This window comes from Asterias rubens, chromosome 4 (assembly GCF_902459465.1).
Source record: "Asterias rubens chromosome 4, eAstRub1.3, whole genome shotgun sequence".
Lineage (NCBI taxonomy): Eukaryota > Metazoa > Echinodermata > Asteroidea > Forcipulatida > Asteriidae > Asterias > Asterias rubens.
The window spans coordinates 14428965-14456478 of record NC_047065.1 but is presented as its reverse complement, the minus strand read 5'-3'; the positions used below and the strand labels follow the sequence as shown (position 1 = coordinate 14456478).

Sequence of the window (27514 nt, the reverse complement as noted above, 5' to 3'; positions counted from 1 at the left end):
AAGGAATTTATGTTTTGAACCTTTGCTCAACTTGACTATTTTCTTCTTTTTCTTAGTTTTAAGCCTAATTTAACACAAACAAAATTGTTTTAGATAGAAAATTTTAGAAATAGAACAGACTCAGAGTCAGACAGAGCTGGGCGCAATTTCATGGCTCTGCTAACTACAAAATTCTGTGATTGCGATCACCATTCACCACTTGCACGGACATGCACCTAAATTTCTGCGCTTGCCTGTATTTAAGTGCAAAGTGTAAGCAAAGTGTATATGCCTCGTGAAAGACGCATGCGCAAACCAAAATTCCCTGCTACTAACCCGTTAAATACGCTTGACATAAGCGCAGAATGTTCTGGTTTTAAGGGCAACGTGCTGATTCTTTGCTATTTTGTAGACCCAGTAGGGCCTATGCAGTAACTGGGACGCTGCTGTACTCCTTTTTTCGAAATTTTGACATTCTCTGTCGTACTAGCTAGTTCGACAGAGAATGTTAAAATTTCGAAAAAAGCTTCTAGCTTTTTTTTTTTAAAGTTTATTTTTAAGCAGAGCCATGAAAATTGGGCCCAGCCAGGCCTCTCCTTCCTCCCCTTCAAGTTCTAGTTCTATCCTTATTTCATCAATCTTAAGTAAAAAATTAAAAGCATGGTAGGTGGATTTAGATTTAAGCATGGTTAATTAAGTGAACGCTTTCCATATACCACTTGTCTATGAAACAAATATCAAATTCAGTATCAAATTTTTGAGTTAATCATCAAAGAATATCAAATGAGAGATGTCATTTAGGCCTATTGTTACTCAAAATTATTATAAAATAATATTTAAATAACAAACATAAAACGGGATATATTCTTTTTGGTGACAATATCAGTAAAAAACTGGCAGAATACGAACAATTTTCCCTGCAATATCACTCTAAACTATTAACAGGATAACTTTCCGTATGGCGCCACCACTTTTTCACTCATTTTTAGAAAAAGGGATCTCATTGAGGTAAATTAGATACTATATTATTTCATATCGAATGAAAAAGTGGTGGCGCCATACGGAAACTTTTCCTATTAACATTACATAGCAAAGGCTATACAAAACAATGTTTATACCTTGTAACCTGACCGTTAAGTGTTTTATCTCGTCATTTTTAAGTCATGAAGTGTTTTAACTTGACCGAGCAATGCGTTTTATGCGTTGCACGATACCCCTTTCATGTAATATCATAATTTGGCATAAGTTAGCAAGCCTGAAGAGACCAGACTAAATTTGCGGGACAATTTTCTTTTATTTGGTAGGTAAATAAATGATTTTTACAAGTATTTTGCAGCCATGCACGAATTCAAATGTGTAAATTTTCATTAATAAAAATATTCAAACGTTCTTTTGTTGGATTCAAAATAAGTTGTGATGTATAAAGTTTGTTTTTTATTTAACGCTCACTGAACGAGGTTGTGCCAAAGTCAAGATGGCGGCCCTGAGAAATGTTTCCAGACTTTCATTGCGAACTCAAATCTGTCGCTTTTCTGCCAGTCAGCGGCAGTTAACAGGGATAACGAGGTATCTTGCTTCACCGGAAAAACTAACACATACTGGACAGGTACTTGTATTTGCTAAATCTAAAGAATTGTGTCACATTTTGAACAAAATCCCCATTTTTGTTCCCCTGTCTGGGCCAAAATGTTATCACTTTCAGACAAATGGTGGCGCCCTCTTGAAATGCACTAATCCCCTATATAAAAATTAAAAAAAGAATTTGTGGTTCTAATCATCATGTTCTAATCAATATTTCATCAAAAACAAATTAAATAAAACAAGACAAAACATGTTAATACTACTAGCTTTGTACTACTAACTAAAACTAGTGTAGTACCAGTCCACATAAATAAGTACCAGTACGCATGAATAATAATTAATACTATATAGGCCAACTGCACTGTAAGTGTAAAGTACAAACATACACATGTACTTGTTTAGACTCGCCTGAAGTAATTATATGCTGGTCTGATTGTTTCAAATGATCAAAATATGAGACATTTTCTGCTAAAAATCTGAGCTGATGTTCAAATTGGATCTTGTATTGTATAATTTATCATATCATTTTCCCCAAGTTTCACATGCTGTTGATTTGACGCAATTTATTGCTTGTTTTATAAGCAACTCAAACATCTGACCGTTGGTAAATTTGCACTCAATAACTTAGCTTGTTGATTTATGACAATCCAGAAGAGAAAAAAATCTGTATGTATCCTGGGTGATGCTACTTTTTCACTAATTTTTACTGAAGGCACATAAAAAAAACAGCTATTAAAACAATTTATGCATCAAATACTAAATATCGAATAAATACATGTAGTAAATTGTCATCTTCTCCATCAAATAACGAACAACCTAACCAATGCAGAGTGTTTTTCATCAATATATAACTACAGGTGTACAAATCAATGAAGTGGGCCCAAGCCTGTACTATGTTGAAACCTTTCTCTGGCTGTTGGCTGTAAAGCAAATATTCTGAGTCCAGATTTATGTCACATTTCAGGCTCAAAACAAGAATTAATTTAAAATAAATCTGACCCGATGATACAATGGTTAATGGTCTTTCACTTGTAAGCATGGTTTTCACTGGGCAAATGTGGTCAAAGATCAGCATCTTACAAAATGTATATCAAGACCTTTGTGATCCCAAGAGATTTCATTGGATTAGATTACACAGTCATCTAAAGCATATTATTTGAGGAGTTGGGAAGTGGCGGCTTCAACAACGAACTGTAAATTTTAATACCAATTAGTAATATGTTCATATTAGTCGTTCTGAATCTTTTTATTGTGCAGGCATTTGACGAGGGAGATTACAGAAAAATCAGGTACATCGACAGAGACAAGGAAGTAAGTACAGTTGTCCTGAGCGATTTCATGTAATTCAACAACTGTCATTTCCACTTTTACTCTTTACCTGTTCTAATGATAAACACCTCATGTTGTGGGGCGTTGTGGGGCAAAGTTCATTTCATTATTTCTCGATGTGTGTTGTTGACTGATCGTTGATTCATGAAGATTTTGTTGCAAACGGAGTTCAAAACATGTTCAAATCAACCGACCCCCTAGCCACAAAGTCATTGAAGTTGTTGTTGATGGAAAAGGGATAATTTAAGGTAAAAATTAAGCGATAAAATCCTCAAACATCACTATTTTAAAGGCTTTACTGTCGTGTTTTTGGTGTTTTTTTTTTTTTAAATTGTGTGTATAAATACATGCCGGCTAGTGAAAAAACCTGCGTGCGATCAAGGATTTTGGTTGACTCGCCCGGCGGGTGATTGAAAAAAAAAGTTAAGGGAAACCCCTGAAAGCCCCACAGAAAACCCTTGGATGGGAACGAAACTTTTGAAGGGGCACCAAGGCCAAGATTAGGGTGACAGAGGCTATGCTTTTCGAGGCCTCTGGGCATTCCAGAGGTCAATTTCACAAAGATAGTCCTAATTTAGGACTAGTCCTAGGAGTTATTCAAAACTTAAGGCTAGTCTTAAGTTAAAGGAATGTTACAGAATTGGTAAGAAACAAAAATCAATAACATCACAGATTTACATAAAACGTACATGGTCCAGTGATGATGATAGCAGTAGAAAACATCCCTTGAAATATTTCTGTTTGAAATTTCATATTTAATGAGAAATAAACAATCTAATGTTGTGTTGGAGTTGATCGCTCAGTGAGCGATTTATTCATTTTTATTTTGGCATCGATGCAATGCAAAATTTGTAGTCAGTTTTTCACTATTCTCTTGTGACCCAGATGGCCGGTTGATCTCAAACTTCTATAGGTTTGTCAGTTTATGTATATGATGGATTACATAAAGTGCTTACACTGCCAACAACTATTTTGTTAGCAAAAACTAATTCTGTAATGTTCCTTCAAGACAAATAACTCGGCCTATTTCGAGATACATATAAGACTACTAGTCTTTACTCTTTGTGAAATCCAGCCGCCCGGGCCTGAAACCAAGTTTTGTTCATGTAACTCAATACTGCAAATCTCATTTCTTAAATTCTTTGTTTACAGTTGAATGAAAAGTTTGCCATTGATTTGGTCGATGAAGAGCCACCAAAGGAAGTGAACACAAACAACGTCTGGTGCGATGGTGGGGATCCAAACTTGGGTCATCCAAAAGTATTCATCAATCTGGTAAGGACTTTGAGTATAATTGTACACGTTATCTATGCACACTGTGATACAAGATTCATGGTGTTTTCATTGAACACAAGAGGGGGCGAATGGCTCCCAAGGCGCAGCCCATAGACTATAATTGCAAATACTTAGATGATTGCATGCGTTAGGCCTGGAATGAGGTGCATGCTGGTCTAGCTAGCGATCAAGTTTGATCTAAGTTGTTCAAAAACCTGATATTTAGCAGGAGGACTTATTCATCTACTATGCACACAAGTTTTGAAACATTCTATCTTTAAATTAAACAAATCTCATGTCTTCTTTTATCGTTATTATATTTTATTAGCTTTTATTGAATTACACTAAATTGAATTGCTTAAAACGTAGTTGAATCGCCTTACATTAATGTCCCATTTTTTTTCTATGCTATAGTATGCCCTCATAAATGAGGGTCTCCCACATCCTGTATGTGTTTGTAAATCTTATCTGATTTATCAAATTTGTTTTCCCAATTTTGCCGTCATTGTTTTGTGTCATCTGTTCAGTTTTTAACTGCTAGGGTTTCTCTTTTTTAGCTGGTTTATTCCATAGTGGTGTTTCAATGTATAAGAAGGTTCCCCCAACACACTGTGCATTTTTTAGTGTCGTTTAATGGTTTATCTAATATTTTTTAAACTTATTGTTGTCTTCTTATATAATGTTTCTATGTACCCGTGGTGGTGCAATTTTTGTATATTCTATCTTTTCAATTTTTATCAATATTGTTATCTTGTAGTGCCACATTACTCAGCTTCGTGCTGCCAGTTGGTTTTTTAATAAAAATGAATGAATGAATAAATCCCCTTTTAGTGATCCCTCTGCTGCCGCTTCCCCAGGTTGCAATCTTGAGGGTGAACGGATGTTACAGGGTAAATGGCTGCTGGCTGGCACAACTAACAAAGATATAAACAAAGTAGGGAAACCACCATTATAGGGCTAGAATGCCCAGTTTGTAGAGTGTCAGCCCTTTAATTCAGAGATTGCAGGTTCAAGTCCTGCTTTAGTTGGGTTTTCTTTGTTCAACCCAAATTTAAAAGTTTACAATAAGGGAATCAATGTGTGGTGAAGAGGTTTTCAACTAGTGGTTTAATCCCAACAAGGCCTGGTTCTTGATCATTTTACCGAGACGAAGTCGAGGTAAATTATCAAGAACCAGGCCTCGGCGGGTTTAAACTACTAGTTGAAAACCGATTCAAAACACTTTGATTCCCATTCATAAATACTGGTCAAAAAGTAAAATAAATGCAAAAAGTTAATTGTTCAATGATTTCTTTCAACACAACACCCCTCCAGCTATGAAATGGTAAAGCCCTCCCCCGCCCTCGGGTAAACAACTCCTTATAAGGGAATGCTGTGCGTGTCGCCTGTATCGCGTGATGTGGCACAACTGTTTCAGCCGTTGCTCTCGACCATTAGGAATGAAGAAACTGTCTTATAAGAACAGGTGCAAGGTCGCGTGTCACGCCCATGTTTCAACACTTTTTTACTGGTCATATAAGCAAAGGTTTATACACACCCACGTGATGCGCTCTCCACCAATAGGAATAGCGAAAATGTCTGAGGTATTTATGAATAACTATAACCTTACTCCACTTTCACTAGAATTCATGAAACACCAGTTGAGTTAGATGAAAATTCAACACACTAAATACAAAATAATTTATATAGTAATTTCTTCTTTTTCTATTTTTCAGGATATACCGGGACCCCATGCATGTGGATACTGTGGTTTAAGATACGTCTACACGGGACACTGACAAGCCAAGATTGATGTATAGCCTTCAAGAAGTATTTGTATAGTTACAAGAATGCAGTTTATTTTAGAAAATATTGGTGGTCATCACCATAGCTGATTGATAATATCATCTGAATGTTCCCTTGGCATGAAGCTTACACTGTTACCTATTATTGCCTAAATTAGAGTCCAGTTACATAGAGCAACTTTAAACTTGAAATGTGGCAGTGCACAAACAAAATGTTGCTTACCAGAATTACCATGTCATCTGCACTGTCTGCCAAAAATTATAAGCAACATTTGCTGCTTTAATATGCAGCAAAGGTGGGCCATGGTCTAATATTATGTTTTCAGAGCATACAAACATATTTAAATTACTTATTTCACAGTTGAGTTTTGAATTCTATTTCTTGGAAACTAGTTGGTTGTAATGAATATGTTTATTTTTTCAATACCAAAACTGTATCATCATTGTAGGCATTGCAAAAAAAACACAATTGGTTTAATTTCTTAGTTAAAAAAAAAAGGGTCTGGGTTTGATTTGAAACTAACGCCCCCAATTATCTTGAACAAGCTAGGACAAATGAAGATATAAAACAAAACTGTTCCTCTAGGTGTTTGAGTGTAGTTATTGTTTCAGAATAAAGTGGTTGTTTTTAATACTAACTATTAGTAACTAACTGTTGGTACTGCACTTTGTGAGATTAAATTATAGAAATCAGCTTTTTGAGTTCAATGCAACCCTCCTACTGTCTGACCATTCAATAGCACCCTCTTCTGCATATATAAACTATCCCAGCCTGTAGTTATGATTAAGATACCACTTGGTGAACACAGGTACAAACACAAAGTTTTAAGTGCAGTTGTGCATAATATAAATGGTCTAAAATGTTTGGCCAACTCAACTGGAAAATAATTTAAATAACAAGGGTGGTGGAAATAAATTGAATTGGATCGCATGAAAATTGACCTCGACTGGAAATTAATTGTAAGTGCTCAACTGCATTGTTTCTGCATTGTAAATAAGAAATAAAGATGACAAGTTAATAATCAGTTGGTGTGTATGTATAAGTGTAAATTCATTTTCCAAGTTCTGTCTGGTTCATTTCATTTCTTTTGGGTGTGAAGCCAGGGACTCTCTAGACTTTGTTTCAAGTCTTGTGACGGAGGCTAATCTAACAAAAGAGGAGCTATTTCAGGCAACATTGTACTGGCTTTAGCCAATCGGGAGTCTCTGTCCCTACTCTAGACTGAAAAGCCACGCGTAGCAGACTTGGAACCAAGTCTAGGACTCGGGGGGGGGGGGGGGGGGGGACATTTTTAGTCGAAAATGATTAAAGTTTCAGTTTTAGATGTGAGAGCAAAAACTCAGCGATTTATCCCAGGAGAAAACCCACGCAGTCAGGCGGGACTGAAAAACCAATCCACGTATCAGTGCGACTTGGCGCAACTTGAACCGTGATCCTAGTGGTGGAAGGCGAGGAAAGATAACCACTATCGTTTGCTGATAATTTAAACATGCTACTGTTGTTTTCTATCATGTAGAACTGTAAACCAATCTTGTTGCTCACTGAGATAACGTCCATCTTCTGTTGCTGGGTAATTAGTATGTCACCTATTGAACCATAATCCGATGTGATAGAATATCAACCCCTCTTCTAAAGGAAACAGTTTTAACCATTAATTAGCCACTGGACCGCCCAGCCACCTAAAGCGATACACTGTATTATGCGGTAGGAGGAAACCTCGCTATAGCTTTTGTTTGTAGAAAATAAGAAACATCAAAATAAAACTAGGTAGTTAATAGTATGCCTACGCATTGGTGAATCCATCTAGTTATTTATAGATCATTATTCATTTGTCTCTTCACAGTTGACTTGACGAAGCTAATGATGATGAAATAATTTAGCACTTACCCAACAAAACGCTTATTAGTAAACACAAAGGAAACTTTATTTATCATTCATGGTGATATTGTCGAAAACTTATGCCTTCGCAAATAATCAGCATTGAGCCAGATAAAAGCCTTGAAAAGCTATTGTATCCATTTTATCATTATACAAAAATAATCGCCATAAATATTACCGTAGGGTTTTTTATTGTTCCCCAATGAGGACTTGTACAAATATTACCGAAAGGGTCAAGCCTTGGCTATCTTTAAAAAATTAAGTAAAGTTACTGCAAGAATCTTGAAAAGAAAAACAAAATTATTTCGGCAAACTCGGGCGGTGCAGGGACTAGAGGGTTAAACCTGGTCGTCTGCTGCCAGTGCGGTCGCCACGAAAAGGATATGTTTTCTAATTATGAATATTATAATAAAAATAATAATAAAAAGATATTTATAAAGCGCCAAATTGCCAAAAAGGCCGCAAAGCGCTAGATACAAAGGTAAAAAGCAATTTCCAAAATACAACATTACGATACAGAGGGTTTCCGAAGAAAACAATTTAAAAAGACAATTAAAAAAAAAAAAAAATGCTACAAGGCAGTTTACGAAAAAAAACAAAATCTGGACCAGCCAGTGAAAAAGTATGATGTCATTTGGTGTTTCTGTGGCATCATGGTTGATATTGGTCGGACGTCGGAACTAACGCCATATTGCCCCTCCCTTGCCTCATTTCATTTCCAGCTGATGTAGTTATATTCATCAGACATGATGTTATTCCTAGTATAGTCTGATTTGCTATTACTTTTTCTTTGACCTGTGACACTTAAAAAGGTATACCGGCATACCTTGTGGTAGATCAGCGCTTGAACTCGACAATGTTCCTACTTTTGTTTCCAACAAGGGCCAGCCTGAATATTTGATACGAACGGAGGAGTAACCAAAAATGCGCCCTATGATCTTTGAGAGTAACTATAAAATGGCGCTGGGTCACGCGCCCTTCCCTTCGGTCCGTGCATGGAGGTAGTTCTACCTCCATGTCCGTATGGCTCCTCCGGAGCTCTCCTCCGCGCCCCTCTTTGAAATTGATTTCTTCGTCACGTGCTATATCATTTATGCGCTATTTTTTGATCACTCATCACAGTGGCAGCGTATTCCGGATTTTTTTGCCGTGGATGGAAGGGGGAATTTAGAAGGGGATCTTCTTGTTTGATGGACAACCAACATTTTCAAACATTTTTGTAACAAACTTTTCAAATATTACCCACTCGGTATTAGTTAAAATGGAGTGCGAGCATTTATCGAGTACCTATTATTATTTGAGGCGACCAGATAACCTTACATCTGTTTATCGATAAAAAAAAAAACCCAACAATTTTCATTTACTGGAGTCCCCGATGCAAACTAAACAACATGTAAACAGTATTCGGCCTACTGGTTACGGTTGGGTCTCATTGAATGAGGAAGTTGTGGTTTTGTTTACCACAATCACTGTCATGGGTTCATTGTATCGTTGGATTCTAATAAACAACGTCCTGCCTTTTCGGACAAGTTCTTTGAAAATCGGGTTCACATTGTCCCTAAAAAAGCTACCGGTAAGTAGGCCTTTGGGTGTGTTGGTGGACGAACCAGTTCGGGTGTCAAAATAAATAGTTTTTCCAATCAGCAAGTCAAACTGCTCTAGGGAGATTCGTTCCACTCGCTCATCATAAAAACACAACCCTTTTTTTATCCTGCGATCGTAAATAAAATTGTTGTGCTCCTGATCCTCAGGCGGAACAGTTGCTATGGTAACGCCAAAGCGCGCGCTACGTTGTTTGACTCGAGGTCGGACCTTCCCCCTGGCCTTGTGAACTTCGCAACATGCAAATAACCTACCTATACATTACACACTGTGTGTAAACCTGCCAAAAACAAAAAACTTCGTGACTCAAAAAGTATCCTAAATTGGTTAGCTTGAGATAACCGTATTAGCGTGAATCCCCCACGACGTGTGCGTGATGGGAATGTGCATCTGAATGTTGATAGAATTAACTCGACAACATAAAAGGGGGAAAAAAGCCGAGCAACAAAAGAGCACTCCTGGTGACAAAGCGGTGCAGTGACTTAATACCGAACCCGGCAAACTTCGGGGGCTTTATTGTTAAACTAATCAATGCCGTGGTTTGATCGCGATTGTCTGGTCGCCTTGGTCTCAGTGTGTTTCGACCCCCAGAGGTCACACCATTACCATTTTGTGAGTTGTGTTACCAACAAACCCTGCAACAAACGTGGTTGAGGCAACCAGAAGTAGGCCGCTGAAGTTTAGGGTATACGAGACCCACTCAGTGTTTGGGTTACAGGTGCGTTGGGTTACCGTGTTGGAAAGCTGAGACTTTCTACTTGAATTCTTGCAGTGGAGACGCAAATTAGAGGTGGGTAAATTAATATTGTTTTCCAGTTCCCATTGCTCGAAACTAGGTTCCTGTTTTAGTTGAAGGCAACAACAGTTATGATATTATTGAAAGTTGTTGCCTAATACTATAACACGAACACTGCTGTGCTATAAATGAACTGTATATAGTTATTGTGTACATAACGCTTAGAGTTCTGTTTTTTTTTCATGTTGGTGTTATTGTGAGACTTTGTTCACTGAGTCTATTATAACACTATTTGTAGCAGTTACCTCTATAGTTGACATCGCTTGTTAATGTTATCACGTACAAATGAAAGACCAAGGTACAAAATGACTGCAACCCAAATATTTAGACTCAAATGTTCTTTACGGAAAGTTTAATTAATAATACCTGTACTTGTTATACACCCAAACAAACTTTAATGAAATAGTAATGTTATCATTGTATGTATATAGCAGTTAAGCTAATTATGTTTAAATAGAAGCAGGGCTCCTATTTGCATAAGTTTTGTCAGCAATTCTTTGAGTAGATTTAATAATTTTAAATTCATAATGAATGTGTCTTATACATGTATGCTTCAATGTATTAGTGCTCTATAACCATGATTTAGATTTAACTTAAAGTTCATAATCATTTGCATCATCGATGTACATAAACATCCCTCAATTAATTGAAGCTTTTGTCATCCCTCAAGCAACGCCCACATTCCAGTTCATCATTTAGCTTTAGCACTGTAGCTTTTTTGTTTTAGCTCCATGGTTATAAATAATAAACGCCATTGGAGAACATGTTTGTTTCCTGTTATCATTTAGCACTATAGCTAATTTATTTTTAGCTCCATAGTAACAAATTAGACGCCATTGGAGAAAGGTTTGTTTCCATGGGCGTTAAAACAAAATGACGGAATATACCGTAAGTAATGCACGAGGTAATGATGCATGTGGAGATTTCACTGGCACTCACGTCACTAAACACAAAACATGGAACTCGGAAAGCTAAACTAACAAGCAGAAAATGGTGCTTACCAGATTGTTCTGCTCAGTATAACCATAACCATGGTTTGAATCGCTTTCACAATAATTGCGTCTTACACTTTTTAGAACCTAATATTCAGCCCTTTCAAAACCGGTATCCTGTCAGAAATTATCAGGACAGTCGATTTTATTTGGTCGATAAATAACATGGTCTGTAAAAGATAAATTATAAAACCAAATCAACACAGTGAATGTGAGCACACATATACCTTTTCCAAACTTGAATCAACGATAATTGTAAGCAATTTCACAAAGCTGTTTCGTTGAACCACTAATATGCCTCCGTCACCCGGCCCTCTATACTGTTTTTTTTTGTTTTTGTTTTTTCAAAATTATGCGCAATATATGAAAGAACAATACTATTCAGTTTGGGCATATGTTTTGCACGGGTTGTCGTTTTTGCATGGCGTTGTGTAGTGACGTGTTAAGCGGCGGACTGTGTTAACCAGTAACCGCAATATTGCATGATGTAAATAGTATATTCACCAAAACACAAATCATTTCTAACATGGTCCACAAGGGAAATATATTGGCACTAATTTCACATAAACTCAATCCTAAAATTCATTCATTCGTTTATAATTGCCCATCCCGTCACCACCGAATTACCAACAGAATGGCACGGCACACGAAGCACAATAACCAGCCTCAGATAAGAGATTTGCTGAGATGTGGAACAAAAAGCCTTACTGATATACATGTATCTCTTAAGAACTCCTTGTCTGGTGCATGTTTCCCTCCATGTTTTAAGAGAAATAATTATAAACTCATACCTTCAGCTCAACTGAGCTATGTTCATCTTTAACTTTTTTCTTATTATCTTTACAAACCTGAAGCAGAGCAGTTGTATAATGTTAATGGTATTATTAACGACTAACGGTTATGACTTAAAAATCAAATGAAGGCAGAATATTGTGAGCGCATGCAGGGTTGTTTTTACTACTTAAACTTTTTTTTCTGACTACCGACGCTAGCTGGAACCAAAGCCGAAGTCATTGAGCCATTTTTCTTCGGCTTTGGCTTAAGTTCTTTGGATCCGCCATTTATTATGTCGGCCGTAACCCCTATACGGTGTTTCCAACAACATGGAGCACTGTACCGAGGATTGGAATGTCCGAGGCTTTGCGTTCTCCCAGAGAACAAGCTCTAATAAATTGATGGTCATCATCTCTTATGATCTCCCAATCCTCCCTCCCGTTATTCAAACACGTTAAACCGTTTATAATACATGTATACTGTTTATGTTTAACTTTCTACTCAGGGTGCAGTAATCAATAACTTTTATTTGCCAGCTCTAGAAATGGTTATTTGGTTTTTAACGCATTAAAGGCATACTCCGTCTTTCGTTAATGTCCTAATCTTCGATCTGTGTCCAAAGGCGATCTAACAGTTTGCAAGGAAACTAACATCGACTAATAATCCAATGTACCAAACACAGGTAAAATTATAACTGTAAAATTTGTGAGCGAACAAATACTTTGAATAGATGTTAAATTTGCATCGGGGATAAAGAATATAGTTTTGGTTTTTAGCCCTACACCAATGTGTTTTATCACTTAGTCTGTATACTCAGTACTTTCCAGAGTTATGTGTCAGAATCACAGACATATCACTCGGTGGGATTCGAACCCACGACCTTGAAGTTCTTATGGCTACAGTTTACCAAAATGTTTAACATTCGCCCTTCCCCAGCGCCAAAATAATGATACCGAAGGAGGCAAGCAAATTATCCAGCAACCGATCTGAACTGCTGAAGGTGCACATCTGTTTCTGTCGATCAACAGATTGACGCAACCATATTATAGTTAACATTGTTCTGTCCCCTGAACTCTATAAGTAAGCTTTAAAATCAAGAATTTCTGATGCACCAGACTTCGATGGTCCAAGTTTTCCGCACTGGTTCCAGGTCCAAGCGATTTTGGGCTGAGTTTCCTCAGAAATTTAGAATTTATATTGTAAATGTTTGTAATTCCTAATATGATCCGGTTTTTCCCCCAAGCGTTCATTTGAAGAAAACACACGAATGATTATTTTAAGTTAATTAAAAACTATATCAATAAATTTGTATTGTCTGGATCCCGTCATTTGCATGTAAAGTGTATGTGCTGTGCCGTGGCAAATAAAGAAGTCTTATGTTTTTCATTTTTTAAACAGAAAAATCTGTCAAAATCATCCATCAGATAAAAACGTTTTCTGCGAGAATCGGGCCATTCTGTTTTAAAAGACCCAATGATATTTTTAAGGAACGGTAAAATAGATTGTGGATGCACGCTTATTAAGTTTTATTTGTCTGTTCATGTTTTGCAGCACTGGATGGAGACGCTATACGGATGGGCACCCGCTTCCATGAAGCCCAAATCAATGGTGAGTGTATAAAATGCCATGTCACACGAGGCAATTTATAGGCAACAGGTTCCAGGCAATCTCCAATTTATTGTTTTCCTCCACGTTGTTCATTATTTTCCTTTGGATATAGTGATTTATTCCAAATGGCGGACAGTGCAGTGCGAAAGACCGGGACAAAACTTTAATAATTTGAATCTAATTTTTGATTTTTAATTTTGTGCCGATATCATATTCCATTTGTTTTCAACTTTAATGTTAACCAATGTTTCCTCCTTCAATTTACAGGGAAACTATGTTCACAGTAGTGGTTTCCAAGGGCTATCAAACATTGGCATGGTGGTAAGTTTCTTTGCTCTGTTACTGGATATGTTTCTTCCAAATTGAAATTAATAAACGTGTGACATTTTAATTTTTTCTTACTATTTATCTGTGTTAACAGTCTTTTAATTGACATTGTAAAATATTATTTGAAAAGGTTCGAGATATACAATCCGGTAACATTATCCAGCTGGAATCACAGGCTACGGGCGGACTTCTACGAGTCAACACTCTGTCGGGAAAGATCGACTTCAATGGGGTCTTCGGAAAACAGTGTAGGATTTTTCTTGTCATTCAGTTTTTTAATCCCCTCATTTCCTACAAAAAATGGAAATAATATTGGAGACATTTTGAGTCTCTAAAGCTCACGTAAAAAATGGTGTAAATTGCTTGTATCCTTCAAGTGCAGTTTGTTGAAAAAAACGACCGATGAGGCAATGCTTCGAACATCATGGTCTGAACATTTTTGTACAGAGAATTTTCAGTTCATTTCTGAATGTTGATGATATTAAACCAAAACGGTGTTGAGTTTGACCTCTAGACTAGTCACAAATGGCTCTTTGGAATGTACAAAAACAAATAGACGTCACACGACGTCATTTTGTTCGAAGTTTGCCTTAAAGGAGGGAACACAAATTACAACAACTTGTTTTTCAAATGTTAAACCAAAATGTGATGTTTATGTTATGTTATACACAAATGACTGTTACTATAAGAGATTCACATGTAACTTATTAACTGATATCTCTGTTAATAATTCATTCCAGCTCAATTCATCGTCCAGAGATTCAGTGGTGACGTCATCACACTAAGATGCGTCGCCAACACCAAAAACTTCCTGATTCTACGGAACGGCACCCTCTACGCAAATGTAAGATTTTTAGGCTACGACTGTTGCTAAGGGTGACGTAATTCGGACACGGTCCTTATAAACATAATGTGAAGAGCTTGCATTTTGTAAACTTGAGAAGTTGTTCATTTTGAACTGAAATAATGTCGGCTGTTTTCTTGTTTTCTTTACTTTTGTCTCTTGGATTTGAAATATGTATTTTGCATCAAAACGGCGTGACCATTGACCATTGTTTTTACAGGGAAGAGTGGAATCATCAGGTGTGTCATTATTTTTCAATGACTACAGCCAGGGGGACCAGTGAACTTGTCATTACCACTGCTCCATACCACCTTTCAGCATTGTCTTTATGGACCCTCTAGGCCTATACTATGGGACTTGTAAATGCTATCCTAACTTTTATCAACAATTTAAGTTTCCCTTGATTGTTATACCAAGATTTCAAATGTCTATTTTTTTTTTTTTTTTAGATTTCCAATGTTTATCATATCAATTTAAATATATCCAATGTAGGCCTATACGATTTTATAGATTTCCAATGTCTATCTTTTGTACTTTTTTATATAAATAGAGTGTTGTGGTGGTTGTATATATTTTTAATATATTTTTTAATATCCAAAGGCCCTACTTTTTAACACAACTGTATTATAGGCTTAGTACCATATTGAACTGCATTGAATTGAATTGAATGAGGCAATAGGCAAAATGAATAGGCCTACATAACAACATTGAAATTGATATTTTTCCTTTCTGTAAACGCTGACACTTTCTTTCCGGATTTGTCGTTTCTAGGGTAAGGGCGACCCGCAGTGTAGATTCCTATTTCATCTCTGTGACGGAATGCACATGAAGTTTGAAGCTGTGCACAACGCCAACCGTTTCGTATCCGTCCACAGGAAATATGGCGGGAACGATGACGTGCGTGCATTACGGACACGAAGTGCTATGTCGTCTGGTGACAGGGGCACGCAAGGGTCATTCAAGGTCATTCTGGTGGTGAGTTTTATTTCTAATTATTCAAATTTACTCAAATCCCATAAATGTATTCCTGGTTCACAAATTGAATTATCTTTTAAGCAGATCACAACTGTACAGAGCTCTTTATCTGCGACAGAATGTCGCGTTGGTCGCGCGGTGGAAATCTTGCGCGCAATCCTAAGACTGAGGTCTAAAAACCGTGTCTTTTTATGATCGCGCTTTTTATTATCGCGGAAGATTCCATCGCCGACCGACTTTAACTCGGCCTTCACTCTCAGGATTTCGCCATCCTGTTATAAACATATCTTTATGTATGTCAAGAAGACTACATTTATCTTTCATTAAGTCATCCCCACAATATAAATTTATATAGGGTGTCGTCATTAGCACTTCCGTGCCATCGTCAATGCATAAAATTATCTCAATGTTGTGGTGACACACTTTGCTCAGATGTTTTGTTTGTAATTACTAGATAATTTATTTGTAAATAATCAGTTTTAATTGATCTTGCGAGTCTGATTAACTCGACGTTTACAAACAATGCCCCACTATTTATCTTGACTCCAATAACTAATTGAGCTCTATAAAAGTTCACATTATGTTTGGTATTTCTTGTTACATGCTGGGGTCACATAAACTGCATAATTTCTGGCGTTTGACAACTACCAAATGTTGAAAAGCAGGCTTCTGGAAACTTTTAAGTTTTGTTTTGTTTATCCATTATTTATGCAGGGCCATATGAACCAAAGTTTTGCAACATAAGCTCCACGCCACGAGTATAGGCCTACCAGGGTTACGCTTGAAACGGAAGATAGGGTGTTTTGGGCATTTTGTTAACGAACCACCCTAATGAGCTTTGATGACGTTCCTACCGTCTCGGCAGAGTTTGATGGATTCATCAGTGTACTTTACATCCCGTGAATTCAAATCTTTTCCATTCAGCCAAGGGCCCAAATTCTTAGAGCTGTCATCAGAATGTATTGCTCAGCACAGATGAGCAGGATACCAGTCACAAATTGTACATAAATATTGAGTGTCTTCGACGCAATGTTTAAATGGTGGGCCTACATGTTTTTTTTTATTTAGAAGGCTCAAGATTGTTTTTGATTTTAAATGATCCGAAATAATATGCTCAGCTGTTGTATTCAAAAATATTCTTGTATTATAGCTGAAGCTCAACAGCCAAGAATAAACAGATACTGCTTACCAGCCAAAATACCACAACCTGTATCATTTGTAACTGGTATCCTGCACAGTTTGCTAAGCAGAAAACTGATAATTTCTGCTTAAGCAGCTGTTATTTGCTTCCGCATAAATGATTGATTTAACACAAACTCTGCTTCCAGCAACACTAAGCATGATCAGTCACATATGCTACATACAAGATGGTTTTAATTAGATGGTAATCTTTTTTCTGGTTAGCATACATGTTTGCTAGCTTGTTGTGCTGAAGCAGCTCCATAAAATTGGGCTCAGTTTGCCGTATAAAAATATGGCATTATTATTGAACTTAAACATTCATAAAAACTGGATTTCTTCTTTTTCTTTTAGAATTGAAAAAAATAACTTGCCAATTTAATTATGTAAAATGTTATTTTTGACAACTGTTTTTACTCTGTGTTAAACTGTAATGATAACAATCTCTCCTATATTTTCTTAAGCATTCATGAAATGTTTACATTTTGCAAGTTTAATACAATTCTTTTTAATATAAAATTATTTTTGAGAAAAATAACAGAGAGCAAAGTGGTTTTGTTCAACTCTTTTTATTTATTTATCATGTACAGTTGATTGAAACAGTTCATAATCTTGCTTTGAATAAAGCCATTGGACCCTTTCGGTAAACAGTATTGTCCAAGGCCCACACTTCGTGTATCACAACTTCTATATCAAATAACAATCCTGTGAAAATTTGGGCTTAATCGGTCATCGGTGTCGGGAGAAAATAACGGGAAAACCCACCCTTGTATCCGCGCGTTTCGCCGTGTCATGACATGTGGTTAAAATAAATCCGTAACTCTCGTTAACGAGAATTGATATTGTTTTACTGTTTTCTCAAAAAGTAAAGCATTTCAAGGAATAATATTTCAAGAGAAGTATTTCACCACTACCTTCTGTAAACCCTGTAAGTTGTTTGTAAGTCTGTGAACTTTTTAATTTTTTTTCTGTACCGAAAGGGTCCAATGGCTTTAAAGACTTCAAACAGCATTCATTATATTAAAAATAATCATCATACAATTTTAGAATGAACAGATAAACATAAAAAAATACGCACCATTACAAATTCTATTTGACAATATCCAACTGCAAATGCATTTCAGCAATTTCAAACTACATATAACATATCAAACAAAATTCTTCTAAACCTTTCAATTGGAATAGAAAGTTTACTTCTGCCGTGAATGTAAATAGTGTAGCCATTTCCTTTGAATTGGATTGTGTTTATTGGATAAACTTGATGCTAAAATATTTTCTACTGGAAGTGCATCAAATATAGATTGCAATTTACACCATTGTTAATATGGGGTTAAAGGATTGTAATTTTTCCCCAAACACATAAGGACGTTTGCTATTGGAAATAATGAGTACGTTCCAAAATTGAATAGGTAATTTCTCTTGCTCTTTAAAAATTAACTTAACAAGGGCTCGATTTCACAAAGTACTATCTGCTGTGCAGGCTCGTGGGGGATGGAGCTCTGCTGGCCCCCACGAGTCATGTCCAATGAAGGCATCTGGAGATTCATCTCAAGTATGTCAAGAATAATTTCCAGTATCACTATAAAGTGATTTGTATTGTGACAACACATTTTTCTTCAGTTTCTTAGCTCTTGGATGAAATCGAGCTCAGTACATTTATCAAGCCCAGTACAAAACAGTCCAACGTTGACATCATGTTGCCATATGTATCTATGTACATGTAGAACATAAACTTGCTTTTTCATCCCATAATTATTTCCAACAATCTTCACCCGTTAGTTAAACAATGCCTTATCAGTTCAAGCAACTTCTGAAAACTGTGCGTAATTTACATCTTTCTTTAATTGGTGCTGTTTTCTGACCCTGTGTTTCTGTTTTCATAATCATTTTATGATAACAATTCTGTACTCCATTTTATAGGGAAGAAAACCCCTTCAATTCTTTCAGGAAGTCCCTAGGGTATACTTTTGATAACCATTGCCCTACATAAACGGTATTGATACTAAGTATAACTTTTGAGAAACGACACCCCTTTGATAATGTAGTTTTAAAGAAAGAGGTAATTTTCACTTCAAACATTTAAGCGAAGTGTGTTTTGAATCATCCATTCGTTGATCACACCAATACAAGAAGATAACCTTGCAAGCACCTGTTCACAGTCACCATTTGATTTGGGATCAAACTCGGCATAAAGTTGTATGTCATCCGCGTAAGCATGGAATGAGATATTGAAAGCGCGGATGATATTACCAATTGGGGAGGTGTATAAGATAAACCCATGTGGGCCTAAAACAGCACCCTGCGGTAAGGAGTACCGCATGACATGATCAGAGGAGAATTCGCCATCAATGGAGACTTTAGTGACACGATCAATACAGGTTAAAAAATTGATGGAACTCTTGCACCAACAATCAAAACATATTCTTTTTCAACAGCATTTTGGGGAAGTTTTCAAATAAATTGTGTTCCCTTTCAGATTATGTTTTTGCAATTTGTTTTTAAGTATATTTACGATCAGCATTTTTAAATATTGTAATAAAAGCATGCCTGTGGGTTTTTATACAGAGTGTGTTTTTGGGTGCCATATTATAAATTATTTGTAACTGTGTGTAGTTTGTAACTGACTACATGTAGGCCTACAGTAGTTTGCATGTTAAATTGTGGATTGATTACACATGTAGTTGTGTTGTACATACGAGTGAGTTTGATAATAAACAGGTTTTTCTCCTGGAAAAACAAAAATAATTATTTTGCGAATAGATTATATGATTTGTTTTAGGGGGAAACAGATACAAAACTTTCACTGACATTTTGTGGATTCATTACCGAGGTAAAAATGTGCAGGTATATTTATGTATATTAGATCCCACAGGAGTAAAACATAAAATCATCTTTATTTTTATGGAGATTATAACTTAAAAACTTGTGATCGCTTGTATGCTGTTCATAAGTCACTATAAGAAGTTTAAAGAGCTACTTGAGCAAAATTTTGTCTTGTGCTTGTCTTGTGTTGTTAATCAATTCATTCAAACGTAGTTTTGATATTTTGTACACTTTGGAATTTTTTGTAATTCAAAAATTTAGGCCACCAACCCAACTTGCCCCAGCCTCAAAGTCTTGAATTAAAAAAGAAACACTTAGAACCTTCAATCCTTTGCTATTAAACACCTGTCTGAAGAGGTTTTTGAAAGATTGGGGGATAGTTTGGACTTGGTATCAGAAACCTATAAATTTCACAATAATTTCTTGTGGTTGAACTCTTTAAGGCACTGGACACTATTGGTAACTACTAAAAATAAATGTCAGCATAAAAACTTACTTGGTAACAAGCAATGGAGTGACATTGATAGTACAAAATATTGTGAGACATGGCTCCCTCTGAAGTAACGTAAGTTTTGAGAAACAGGTAATTTCTCACTCAAATATTAAAAGACTTCAGATGACGCCTTTTATTTATACATCTGAAAGCACACAATGTATTGCAACAAGGGTGTTTTTTCTTTCATTATTCTCTTGCAAATTCGATGACCAATTGAGCCCAAATTTTCACAGCCTGTTTGATATTTTATGTTGGGATACACAAAGTGAAAAAACTGGTCTATGACAATTACCAAGCATGTCTAGTGCCTTTAAAACAAACCCTTTGCCTGCTGAACTCATCTCAATAGATGATAAAGTCCTGTGAACCTTGTGATCCATTGGCATGTCTCAAGAGCATTTCAAGGGCCTGAGATGCTTGTCCTTCCACAGTAACCATCTGAATCTCCTGCAGCTCTTCATCTTCTCCTGCTGATGCCTGGTCTGCCTCCTTGGTGCTATCCCCAACCTCCTGGGGGCGCTCTTCATTTCCTTCCTGGACCACCAAGATGTACTTCCTGTTACTACTTTCAGAGGTCGGCACAGCTGTCTGCAGGTCAGAGGTCACTTCAGAGGTCGAAGAAGCGGCTACCTGCAGGTCAGAGTTGTTAACCGTTGAGGTCGGCACAACAACCTGGAGGTTGGACTCGATGTCTTGGGTAGGGATATTGATCTGTAGGTCACAGTTTATACCTCTTCCAGGGTTGACTGTAGGCTCAGGTCCTTTGTGGTCCTCTGGCACAGGTCCTTGTGGGTGATCTGGTACAGGTCCTTGGTGGCCGTCTGGCACAGGTTCTTGTTCGCCATCTTCAATTGCAGTCGCAACCTCCTCCTTATCAGCAAGAAGGCCTGATTGGTGGGAAACCTTGTCAAATGTGAGGTAGCGCTCGGCATGTGCTGTCCGTACATGATCTACGAGCTCCTGGTAGCGGTCAGTCTGCATGTCTTTACAAAACTTGCACATGTAGACACTGAGTCCTGCGTGTTTCTTTGTGTTACGGATATGCTTCCGGACATTCTCATGGGTGTTGGCTCGGTAGTTACAGTATGGGCACTTGTATGGTTTCTCGCCTGTGTGAAGCCGTTTGTGGCGAGTAAGGTGGGTTGAGACACGACCCTCGTAGAAACAGTCAGGGAAGTCACATTTGAAAGGTTTATCACCGGTGTGCTTTCGGAAGTGTCTGGTCAAAGCCTGCTTAGAGGATCCGGAGTAACCACACACAGTACACAAGAAGGGTTTTTCTTTAGAGTGTGTTCGCATGTGCGCAACAAGTTCAATCTTGTATTTGAACTTGTATGTGCAACCCGTCTCTGTGCACGAGTGGTCCCGCGCTAGAACGTGCTTCATGTAGACGTGGGATCTCAGAAGATTTTTGTTGTAGAACTTCAAGAGGCAGGTTGGGCATTCCTCGGTCTTCTCTCTTTTGGTGTGGGTCAATATGTGGTTCTTCAAGATTGACGACCTGAGGGTGATGAAATCACAAGTGGGGCATTTGCGGTCCTTGATGCCCATATGTCTCTTCTTGTGCATCAGCAGATCCCCCCTCTGATTCGTCTTGAAGGGGCAAATATCGCAAGCAAAGGGTCTCTCACCCGAGTGGATTCTTTTGTGAATCTTTAAGTAGCCTCTGGAGAATGCCTTTCCACATGTGTCACAGACGTCAGTGCTGGTTTTTCTTACTTCTTTATCATGTTCTATCCTGCGATGTTTCCCCAATTCTGCTCGCGTCTCAAAATCCACTCCGCACTTGCTGCACTTACATTGCTGCTGGTGTCGTATTTGATGGTGCGTCAGAGCACTTTCGGTGAAGAAGATTGAAGGGCACGAATTACACTCAAACGTGGCGTCAGAGTCCCCCTTAGCATTTGCCAGATGCTCCGTGTGCTTCGTAGTCTTAAGGTGCTGCAGTAGTGAAGCTGTGCTAAGACTGGAAAACTTGCAGAGTTCACATATAAAGCGGTCTTCCGCACGGGCCTTTTCAATTGCTAGTTCATCCTCGGGAGGCAGGGGTTTCTTTGCTCTTCCTCGTTTTTTTGAAGACTTTCCTGTTGACGCTGAGCTCCTCCCCTTGACCAATTTGGATTTTTGCCATGTTTGATCATCGTCATCATCATCATCTTCATCATCATCATGGTCATCAGCAAAGCAATTCTCAAATTTTCGCCTTGGCTTTTTGTTCCTCCGAGTACGAGTGACAACCGCGTCCGAAGTTTCGCCATTTTCTTGTTTGTTGCTCTCAGAGAGCAAAGACAAATCCAACGCTTCTTGGATTTCTCTCTCTACTCGTTCACTTTCCTTTGAGGTCTGCTCATCTTCACTTTGCCTTATGATTCGTCTTGGGCGACCTCGCTTCCTTTTCTGTTTAGATTTTTCAGTTTGGATGTCCGGTGAGCCATCTTCACCCTGCTGTATGGATGAGTCTTCTGGAGATGTAGCATTTGTTTCTAAATGAAGGGGAAAAAAAGAAAACAGGATAGACTTATATTCTGTTTACAACTTTGGAGTGTTAAGTTAATAATATAGAGAAACTTCTTTTTACCAGTTTAAGAAAACAGTTTACGCCACTGTGGTCAAGTGGTTGGAATGCAATCCTAATGACTAGAATATCGGCAAAGTACTGAGTATACAGTGCTAACACACATCGGTGTATGGGTAAAAAACAAAATTAATATTATTTATCCCTGATGTAAATTTAACATCTATTATATCGTTGCGGTACCCGCTGTCAAAACCTAGGATTTGAACTGCCTCTAGCTGCTGGCCGGGCAATCTCGGTAGTCTAGTTGGTAAGACACTGCTCTAGAATCGCAAGGGTCGTGCTCCTGGGTTCGAGTCCCACCCGAGTAATAAGCCTGGTATATTAATTTTTCACAGGACTCTGGAAAGTACTGAGAATACAGTGTTAACACACATCAGTGACTGGGTAAAAACTAAAAATAGTAAGACTAGAATATTGGCGTCTAGTTCCTGAACCACAATTTGTTCATTTGTGTCATGAGACTGAGCGAGTTTGACTGTTACCTACTTGGCGTATTAATATCCCTTTGTGGGAGCTTTGCCAAGTTCCCTTGTAGGATTTTTAACTGATTTGAACAAACAATTTAAATTTAAACTGTGTGGCATTGTACAAAAAACTCTGCCAATAAAAATTTAAATAAATGAGTAGTGACTCATTCTTAAACGGCCGTTTAATACCTTGCAGGGTCGTTGCCGTGGGCCTTTATCTTACGGCAACGAAACTGCCGCTTTTTAATGGCCGTTTAAGAACTCGTTGCTACCATATTTAAGAACTCATCGCTACCCTTTTATTCCCTTATTTAAAGGGAGTGGACACTATTGGTAATTACTCAAAATAATTATTCACATAAAACCTTACTTGGTTACGAGTAATGGGGAGAGGTTTGGTAGTATAAAACACTGTGAGAAACGGATCCCTCTGAAGTAATGTAGTTTTTGAGAAAGAAGTAATTTTCCACGAATTTGATTTTGAGACCTCAGATTTAGAAATTGTGGTCTTGAAATCAACCATCTGAAAGCACACACCTTTGTGTGACAAGGGTGTTTTTTTCATTCACTATTATCACGCAACTTCAACAACTGATTGAGCTCAAATTTTCGCAGGTTTGTTAATTTATGCATATGTTGAGATACACCACGTGAGAAGAGTGGTCATTTACATAAGTGTCCAGTGGCTTTAAGTACAATTAAATTTACTTATAATTTACTTATACGAGTTAATCCAACGGTTCTTTTCAGAACCACCCCAACTCATTGAGAGATTGTTATTACATGGTGTTACCGCAAACTTTTCTATATAATAATACTATTAATGTAGAATCGAGTTATCATAAACGAGCAGAATCTAAGCACGAGTACTAAAAGTCATTTAGTCATTCCCAATCCATAAAATACATACCATTTCTTGGGTGAGTTTCTGTTTCCTTGGCTTTGACTTGACAGTTAGTCCGTCTGTGCTCGATGTACTTGTCCAGTCCGAGTATCTTCCCATTGCATTTTAAGCAGACATGCAAATCTTCAGAATCCTCCATAATGATCTCTAAATTAGGGGGAGAAGAAAAAGAAGATTGAGGGAATTTTTTTAACATTTTTAGAAAACAATTAGAAAGGGTCATTCCGTGTCAAATCACCCCCCAAAATGCAAAATTACACCCTACCCTCTCCAAATTTGCCCATGTTTCTCCACAATATCAAATAATTAGAGATTTAATATTTTTGGCTTGATTTCAAGCTCCACTCAAAGTTTTCTTACAATTTTTGCCTATTCCTATGTAATGTATACATGCCCAGGCAGTGTTCAAAATTCTCTGTAAGCCTATAATAACGTTGCCCACTCCTACATGCACCAAAGAGGGCACTAGCTGCCAGATTTAAGTCCGGTAAAAGAAAGCTCTAATTGGTCTACTGGAAAAAGGTACATTATATCATATTTTCCTGCGGATAAGACGCGTCTTATCTGACTTTTTAGATCCACAAAACATTGGTGCGCCTTATGTACCTGGATGACTAACTGTGACTCAGTTGCACTACAACAGAGAAATAAACCCAAGATAATTATGCACATTGCCAATTCAAAAAGCCACCACTTCACCCCCCCCCCCCCCCCACTTTCCATCCGTGGGAAAACTACCACAACTATTCGTCAGGCCTGGATTTACGCAAAGGTCACAACCTCTGTTGCCTTGGTCTTGGCCTTGGTGCCCCTTCAAAAGTAGGCTTTCCCGTAGTCGTAGACTTTAAGTGTGCTTCCAAATTGGAAGTGGCATTGTCCTCTAAACAAAAATGTAATTGCAGCCTCTAGCAAGTCAACTGTAGTGCATGGTGCAGCTAAGACATATTGCCCTACTACTGGCCAAATTATTTTATATATTATTATTGACATCTGCGGCAGGATCAATTATTTTTAAACAAGTAAACTACAGAGCCCAGGTTTTTGTTTTATTCCTTTTTTAACTCTTTTTGGTCTAAAATTTCTCATCTCAAAGTCAAATGCATAAATTTGTGTACAATTTCAACATGGAGGAAATTCTTCTTCCGTCCGTGCCTTCAACAAGCTCACTTCCTTCAAGTTTCAACTTGTTTGAACTTTTTACTTTTTGAAGTACAACAAAATTATTATAGGGTAGACTCTACCATAGATAGAGCAAGGGCGACTCTATCAAACAAAAATAGAAAACCATCCATGAGACTGAGGTGAACCAAATGGACTCTTGCCTTGTTCAGGGGGCAGGTAGATACAGTAACTAGATATGATAGAAATAAATCAATTGAACGCCATCCAACCACACTTGTTTTATGTTTAATTCTACCTCCATGTTTAATTAAGCCAGAAAACAACAACTGAGAATAGGAGGGGGGTACGGGGTAGCAGAGTGAGATTGACACTCAAGTCAATGAATGATCCACCAATGATCGAACTAGAACTTTAGAAGGTAGATATCAGGGAAAACTTTAAAATAAAATAACAACTAGGTTCAAAATGCCAAAGAATGAACAACTCGTACACAGTTCCCCAAGTTCAACACTAAAATGTACGGAGGTTGCTGGTACCCACCGTGCAACTAAAACCACAATGTCGATGTACATCACAGACATGGCGCAAAATCACAATACAGTACACGTACACGTAAAATAAAAAGGACAAGCCAAGTGATGTTGGTTTTTGTCGAGGTCGTTAGAAGGCCCCGTAGTTTGGGGGCAAAAATGGAGTTTACGTGGCACACGAATTCCTCAGTTGCAGAACTTACCTTACAAAGTTAAGAAAGTTAAGATATATCAGCAACAAACACAACCAAATGTTGGTGTTTCTGGTTTCGTTTTTGTGGAAATGCCTGGGATGTGTGCACGATTTTGTGCGCGTTTCTGCTTTTCAATACCGCCCTCTGTTGGCGCGGCTGGGACGGCGATAAGTAAGTGAATACGTACAAAGTGGACGATCAGCATGAATTAATTTTACTTTAAATAATTCAAAATAAAACATAATTTTGTATTGATGAACGATGAATTTATTTTGATTCCCCAACGTCTACAAACCAAACCAAATGCATAGGCAACGAATCCAGATCTAACCTTTTGGGGTGTTTTTTTGTGTTTCTGGGTTGGTTTTCCCCGAAAAAGCTCAAAGGAAATTGGACTTGGAGGTGGTTGAGGGTGGACTCAGCATGCACTCAGGAAGATCAAGCCATCTTGAGGAATGGCCGAACATGAAAAAAATTCCTCCGTGGGCCGACACAATAGCATGACACTATTATTTTTAGGTAAATCGGATTATATCCACCCAAAACATAACAGGGCAACCCCATAGTGTCCACCATTATTTTCAAAAAGGCTAATAAATATCGACACAGCATTCAGCTCTCGGTTGAATATAATGATGACGAGCTAAAGAAGGTTGTGCGTGTGCGGGAGAGAGCCTAGACTTGTGGACAAGTCGTTAAATCGGCCACACGCGCTGAGATAGTGCTCTCGCGAGATCACTGCTCTCGCGCGAACTGATGGCTCCCCGATTTCGACTCCTCATAATGAGGAGGAGTCAAAATCGGGGAGCCATCAGTTCGCGCGAGAGCAGTGATCTCGCGAGAGCACTATCTCAGCGCGTGGGGCCGATTTAACGACTTGTCCACAAGTCTAGAGAGAGCCGTGCGGGGAGCAATTCTTTTCTGTAGTTTGCCCGTATAGAATTGCCATCATGACGTTCCTGATTTGTTTTTGATGAAAAGTACCTACGACGGTGGCAATTTTGATGTACTGAGAAAAACAATTGCGGGCGGGGAGGAGGGGGTCACATCGATGAAAACATTGTATGTTGGGGCTCCTGCATGATGCAGACAACTCACAACTTTCCACAAGATTGTTTTTGGGGCCCAGTCATCAAACCAAATGTTCAACCACCATAATGTCAAGCTTTTTATCGTGTGGCCGGTTAGTCTTTGTGCAAGACGTTTCTCGTGTCCCTTTCATGCACACCGCAGCAGCGCCCGTACCGACTCACCGCCACCAAGACTAGTGGCCGGTGTGTGACATCATATAGCTCCATGGTGGCACGCAGCAGATTCTTGAAGTCTTAAACTAATAATTATCTTCATCTTCAAAATTCTTATTATGTAGGAGTTTATACACTAATCTACCGAAATGGATCAACACGATTTCATTTCCAGTACACGGCGGTTATTTTTATGATAGTTATTATACATGTAAAATTCTTGGAAAATAAT

General features: G+C 37.9%; 3 protein-coding genes across 4 annotated transcripts; 2 read left to right on the top strand and 1 right to left on the bottom strand.

The window, feature by feature from the left end:
* Positions 1–1436: 1436 nt before the first annotated feature.
* LOC117289307 (NADH dehydrogenase [ubiquinone] iron-sulfur protein 6, mitochondrial-like) lies at positions 1437–6973 on the top strand. Its single transcript, XM_033770376.1, has 4 exons — positions 1437–1585; positions 2818–2871; positions 4042–4164; positions 5880–6973. Exons 1-4 carry the CDS (start codon positions 1454–1456, stop codon positions 5940–5942), a joined length of 372 nt encoding a protein of 123 aa, XP_033626267.1. The 5' UTR covers positions 1437–1453; the 3' UTR covers positions 5943–6973.
* A 2996-nt stretch (positions 6974–9969) lies between these two features.
* LOC117289306 lies at positions 9970–17619 on the top strand. 2 transcript variants are annotated; one of them, XM_033770374.1, is made up of 8 exons: positions 9970–10219; positions 11037–11113; positions 13543–13599; positions 13867–13920; positions 14057–14174; positions 14667–14770; positions 15542–15745; positions 16460–17619. In XM_033770374.1, exons 2-8 carry the CDS (start codon positions 11099–11101, stop codon positions 16487–16489), a joined length of 582 nt encoding a protein of 193 aa, XP_033626265.1. In that variant the 5' UTR covers positions 9970–10219; positions 11037–11098; the 3' UTR covers positions 16490–17619. The 2 variants fall into 2 exon arrangements, with proteins under 2 accessions (XP_033626265.1, XP_033626266.1); XM_033770375.1 differs by lacking the exon at positions 11037–11113.
* Positions 17620–20500: 2881 nt separating this feature from the next.
* Positions 20501–26153, bottom strand: LOC117289374 (zinc finger protein 626-like). The gene is made up of 3 exons (XM_033770472.1): positions 26048–26153; positions 24199–24339; positions 20501–22726 (listed from the first exon to the last, which is right to left on the bottom strand). The coding sequence occupies exons 2-3, from the start codon at positions 24329–24331 to the stop codon at positions 20586–20588; spliced, it is 2274 nt and encodes a 757-aa protein (XP_033626363.1). The 5' UTR covers positions 24332–24339; positions 26048–26153; the 3' UTR covers positions 20501–20585.
* Between the last annotated feature and the right edge of the window lie 1361 nt (positions 26154–27514).

What these genes read in the sequence shown, in the direction of transcription:
- LOC117289307 (XM_033770376.1), top strand. Translation starts at nt 1,454, where the DNA reads ATGGCGGCCCTGAGAAATGTTTCCAGACTTTCATTGCGAACTCAAATC. An exon ending in ACATCGACAGAGACAAGGAA is followed by an intron (nt 2,872 to 4,041) that starts GTAAGTACAGTT and finishes CTTTGTTTACAG; the next exon opens with TTGAATGAAAAGTTTGCCAT. An exon ending in CAAAAGTATTCATCAATCTG is followed by an intron (nt 4,165 to 5,879) that starts GTAAGGACTTTG and finishes TCTATTTTTCAG; the next exon opens with GATATACCGGGACCCCATGC.
- LOC117289306 (XM_033770374.1), top strand. An exon ending in TATCAAACATTGGCATGGTG is followed by an intron (nt 13,921 to 14,056) that starts GTAAGTTTCTTT and finishes TTATTTGAAAAG; the next exon opens with GTTCGAGATATACAATCCGG. An exon ending in CATTCAAGGTCATTCTGGTG is followed by an intron (nt 15,746 to 16,459) that starts GTGAGTTTTATT and finishes TTATTTATGCAG; the next exon opens with GGCCATATGAACCAAAGTTT.
- LOC117289374 (XM_033770472.1), bottom strand. Translation starts at nt 24,331, where the DNA reads ATGGAGGATTCTGAAGATTTGCATGTCTGCTTAAAATGCAATGGGAAG. An exon ending in AGAAACTCACCCAAGAAATG is followed by an intron (nt 22,727 to 24,198) that starts GTATGTATTTTA and finishes CCCTTCATTTAG; the next exon opens with AAACAAATGCTACATCTCCA.